At 39.5% G+C, this 5,658-nt stretch overlaps 1 protein-coding gene across 1 annotated transcript; it reads right to left on the reverse strand.

Annotated features, from left to right (window-relative positions):
* Positions 1 to 1,327: 1,327 nt before the first annotated feature.
* On the reverse strand, positions 1,328 to 1,837 carry LOC308689330 (epidermal differentiation-specific protein-like; the record flags this gene model as incomplete). The annotated part of the gene is made up of 1 exon (XM_081362981.1): positions 1,328 to 1,837. One exon carries the CDS (start codon positions 1,835 to 1,837, stop codon positions 1,328 to 1,330), a length of 510 nt encoding a protein of 169 aa, XP_081219107.1.
* Positions 1,838 to 5,658: the final 3,821 nt, after the last annotated feature.

Genomic DNA, 5,658 nt, shown 5'->3' on the forward strand with positions numbered 1-5,658 from the left:
GTCAGTGAACAAGATATAGTCCTTTTTATGTACTGTGTGTAGTAGCCTTCGCTTGGGTGTAACTGAGTTAAAAAAAAAAATTAAAACCTGCATTATTGCCACCTACTATATAACTAAAAGAACTACTACCAGTGCAAGTCGTATTACTGCATTTGTTATTACATAAATATTTGCAAATGTATTTTAATACACAAGTGTAAACTTTGCTGTGGCTCTTTTGAAAAAAAATCTCTAAATATTTTGTTTGTTTGGATCTTCTAGATAAAAAGGTTCCCGACCCCTGCAATATAATATTGTAAAACTGCTAAATCTGCTAATAAACAGCCTCGCAAAAGCATTTTTAAAAGGAAACAGGGGCAAGATTTTGGTGGTTACTAGGATGTTGGAGCATTTACTTGATAATGACAGTGTATTTGTGCATTTGTTTGTTTATTTATTTACAAAAAAAGGCCAAGGACACAAAAGTGCCTGTAGTTGGAGAATCACACACACACTCATATAGTATATTCATGTACACATGTTGTATTCAGAAAATATACAAGCAGTTTATCAGTGTGTCTCGGTTTCAACACTGTCAGTTCTTACTGGTCTATTCCAGACATCCCACCTCTCCCTTAAATTCAGGGATTCTCACTATTCCTTAATCCCTCCCTATTCTAGCTTGAACGATGTCTGAAACTTTTTATTAATAGCACTTCTCCTGTTTATTGCCTCTTTAGATGACTTACTTCATTTGAATTACTCAACTGTAAGTCACTTTGGATAAAGGCTAAATGAAAAATGTAAATGTAGAAAAAAGAGAATTGAAACAAGGAGCATTAAGATATTTCAGAGTCTTTATTTTCTGAGTTGACAGAGTAAAACAGCATTTGTTGTCTCTTTCCCAGTATAATATAAATCCAAAATCCCTTTCAATATTTCACTCTCATCAAACAGGGGAAATACATTCAAATACAATATGATCTGTAGTAGATCCGTAACAATTCCAAAACTGTATTTAATTGCATGTGTTTACTGATACTGATCATTACTGATGAAAAGCCAAACAACCAGCAGCTTAAAACTTTTTCTAATAAAATACATCCTTGTTTTATAACATTTGCCAAATTAACATGTACAGTATGTCTTTACACAGATGATCTTTCATCAAATGATAAGGTTGAGTCCAATTGCATGTTTCTTCAGTTTCTTCAAACGTATTGGAGTCACAGTCATCGTTTCTGGTCAAGATCAGTCTTTCCCCACCACCTGCCTCGTTCTTTCCAAAAGGGATCCGGTTCATATTCAGCTGCAGAAAGCGGACTTTGAATGATGCTGTCTATGGCCTCTAATGCAAGGGACGCACACAGCTGACCTTATCGTTGAAGGAGAGCGGCACATAGCTGGGAACTTGATTGCCAGGGAAAGAAATAAGCTGGGAACCCCGACGATTGATGTGCTCGTACAGCACCCAGACTCCACTTTTCACTTTGTGGGACGAAGCATTGTCATTGAAACCAATTTCGTTGAGATTGGTTTCTTTGCGTATGATCACACTTCTTCCTTTATAGTTAACGTGCTCAAACAGCTGGATTTCAGGGTTGGCCCGGTCAATTGTGACCATCTTGAGGGAAGAAAACTTGCCTTTGTCATCAAGGGTGGTGTACTCTCCTTCCTCAAACACCCGCTGCTTTCCAGCAAAATCCTTGTCATAATACACCACCCATGGTTCGCCAATGACTTTTATGGAGCCGATGGAGTCGTTGAAGCCCTTCTCTCCTAAGTTGTGGACCTCATGGTTGAATTCAGCTGATCGGCCCCTGAAGCCGTCTTGGCTATAAACAATGATCTTGCTCATTTTGAATGATGACTCGAGGAGAGAGAGGCTGGAGAAGGCAAGTGTTTCTGAAGCAGATTCCTGTGGTTCTGCTGGGAACAGTGACTTACTTGGTGTGCAGAGTTGCCTTTTAAAGCACAAAAACACAACAAAGTGGGCGTTGACTGGGTTATGACAGGACATGTAGGTGTGGAAGCTGATAAACATGCCTAAACTTCTGCTCAGTATCGACATACATGTAACATAATACAAGTTTCAAAACCTGACTGGGGAAAACAAAAAAACATTGTATTGTGTTCACTTTGACGGCTGCTAAACTCTCAGATACAAGTTGCAACTGATAATCAGAATAGTCAGAATATAGTCAGAATCTTAAATAATGTTAATTGACTCACTTCACTAATTTCTTTAAATTATAAGCTGCATCATAACCGAGATGCAGAAATATCACAGAATCAATGTTCTGAAAGAAAATAAAATCTGTGACGAACAGAGTGAAAATCTTTATGCTCAGTGAACACGGCCTCATCCAACTCAAAGATGAATCCGAATATTAGCATGTGGCAATCGGCCAACGAGAACCAATGGCTTTTTAATGATGAAATTGACGTAATGCTTCTTCAGATGGTGATTTGTGAATGTGTGCAAGATTGGAGCGTTACGGTGGATGGAGACGGCGATCAGTTTCGGGTTTGTTGCTTAAAGCAATCGTCTGGCCTCGGAAGACTTTTTTTTTTTGGATCAATTATTGTGACTTTATTTTTATTTGCCCATTATGTGTTTCATATTGAGAAATGGTTCGGGTTAGGGGTCGGGGTCATGTTAGGTGCTCAAAAACATCTACACAATAGCATACCCCAGAATATCATGTCATGGTGACAAAATTATACCCCAATATATAATTTCATGATGATAAAATTCCGAAAAGGAACCGGCTTACTGGTGTTCGAGAGATTTGGAATCTCAATCATAAAAAAAGCGACCGATCGATTGGGGATTACCTGTTTTTGCTGGCTCTTTTGAGTGTATGTTGCCATCCCTTTTAGAAGTACATCTGCATCTTGAAATGCTGGATTACTTTCCTGGAGGACTTTAAACAGTCAGAAACTGTCCATATACTGCTCACGGATTCTCCATACCACCGGTGAGAATGATCTGGACTTTTGCACCTAGCGCACCGCACGCTGGACTGAAGGATTTATCACACACACACACACACACACAACGCTGTGAAAATGTTAATTGTATACATTTTATTATTTTTGGTTGGTTTGTTTTTGTATAATACACTTGGGTTTTCTGCTGGATTATTTGTGTTGACATTTGTTATTTCTCCTCCATAATGTTACTTTCTGAAACGGGACAATTGTTCCCTTCATATAGTGTAAACTCCACAAAGTATTCTAATGGAGTGTTACAACATGCATTTGTCTTGGAAACGTGGTGATATTTAACACACAAAAACCCCAACAAATCAAAGAAACAAGATAAAATTCGCACTAATGACTTATGAATGGTACTACTTCAGAATTGGGTACTGGCACTCCTAAATCCAGCTAATGGGTCACATAACCCGCCAATGGACTGCCAAACCAAATAAAAGAGGCCTCCTGTCCTGAGATCGTCCCTATCAAATCTTTACAGAAAGAAAAAAGAAGAAACACAAGAGAATGCACCCATATCAATATCACCAAGTGTAGTGTCATGACGCATGCCTTTAATCAGCTGCCGCTGCCACACTTGCTGTGTGGGAATCTTTGCTGATTAAACTGGGATTCATGTAGAGTGATCATACCATGTTCGACTGAAAGTGAAGCCTTGTAATGTCAGAATGAGGAGATGAAACAAGGTACAGCTGCTTTTTCTAACACTTTGCAAACACGAATATTAACACGGAGCAGGGGTGTCCCAACTCGTGTCCTGCAGAGTTCAGCTCCAGCTCGCCTCAACACTCCTGCCTGGAGGACTCTAGTATGCCTTGATTCGCTGATTTAGCTGTGTTTAATAGGGGTTGGAGCTGAACTCTGCAGGACAGTGGCCCTCCAGGACCCACTTTAGACACCGCTGGCTTTTTAGACTTTTCATTTAATTATATATATAATATTGGCAGCAATAACACTGCAAACCTTTGCATTCTACCTGTTAAGTTTGTCGTAATATTAAGATGTATGAAGCGCTACAGAAATAAAGGTGACTTGAGATGAATTTTCACATCCTATGGGTCTAACCAACTTTACAACCAAACTGTTCCCACAAAATCTACATAGGAATTATGGGGTAACTGTGTTTTCCAGACTATCAGATACAGTATAATTTGTTTTCTGTAACGCGCCCGTTATTTAAAGTGTGGGTGTCTGCAGGCTGGAGTAAAGGGTGTGGAGAAAGGTCTTTATGATTCGTCACTAAAGCAGCCTGTCAGGGTGTGGGGTTGGGTTAGGGCTTAGTTTCTGTTTTTGTAGCAATTCACCTTTCAGCACGTCCATTACTCTGACCTTCACCTATCCCCTTCTCCTTAATTTAAAGAGTTTCATTCCTGTGCATCAAGCAGGTACAGTTGAGCTCTTACTGTATGTATGTGCACTGATCAGTGTTTGTATGTGAATAAAAGCCTGAATTAAATCAGCTAAGTCATGGTGTCTCGTCAGAAGACTGGATTAAACCACTCCATTCATATGGATTTGTTTTACCGTCTCTTTATTTTACAAAAAAAAAAAAAGATAGAGTGAAGAATGTTTGAAAACAGACAGTTCACAGTAGCCATTGACTTCCATGGTAGGAAAAATAATAATATGGAAATCAATGGCTACCGTGAACTGTCTGGTTTACAACATTCTTCACTCTTCTATCTTCTTTAGTGTTCAGCAGAGGAAAGAAACTCATACATGTTTGGAACAACTTGAGAGTGAGTAAATTATGACAGAATTTTCATTTTTGGGTGAACTATCCCTTTAACGTATGTAAGACTTGAACACTATGCTCAGGCACGGATTTAGAAAGCAGAGGCCCCTGGGCACAAAATCGTGGAGGCCCCCCTCTCCCCTCGTAGGCTCGTGCTAACATAAACTAACACAGCATCTTAATTTTTAGAAACAGTAAAATTAAGCTGTGGGTTTTTCTTTAGTTTAAAACAAAACCACTTTCTCCAACTCCATTTCTTGCGATGTTAACTGTGACAGCAAAGGAGATCTATATCTATAAAACAAAAGACAAAATGGAAACTATCACGGAACAAAATCAACAGAATTTATTGGAATAAAGCAGATTAAAATCTATGAAAATACAGCCTAATAACATAACTAAGAATAACTATAGTCATGTCTGTACAGTCTGTCAAAATCGAACTAGCTTCCCACACTGACCACAATTTTATCTAAAGAGCTGACTTTGGAAAAACAGCTGATTGTTGAGCACCTCTTTTTCTCTCTCTCACTGTCTCTCCCCTTTACGGTGAAACAGATGATCAGCGATATACTAGGTTGGGTACAGCTGCATCACCTCCCCTCCTGGCCACCCTCCTCACTGACAGATCCACCAGTTTAACAGCACAAGGGACTCTTTACTGCCTGGGACCTTATGCGACAGTCTTTTTTCTGGCCTTTCTCCTTGAAAACTCCTCCACGATTTCAGTGAAGTCCAGGTCTCTGACGAGATCCGACTCTATTGCCAGAATTGCCAGAGAGTTCAAGCGTTGTTGACTCATCCTTGTTCTCAGTTCATTTTTAATTCTCGCCATGTGGGAAAATGAACGCTCCCACAGTCTGTCACTGGCAAAGTGAGAAACATCCTCAAGGCCACGTACACATTAGGGAAGACGGATTGCAGGCCAAGTTCCAACATGGTGT

Source organism: Scardinius erythrophthalmus, assembly GCF_964197995.2.
Source record: "Scardinius erythrophthalmus genome assembly, chromosome: 4".
Taxonomy (NCBI): Eukaryota; Metazoa; Chordata; class Actinopteri; order Cypriniformes; family Leuciscidae; genus Scardinius; species Scardinius erythrophthalmus.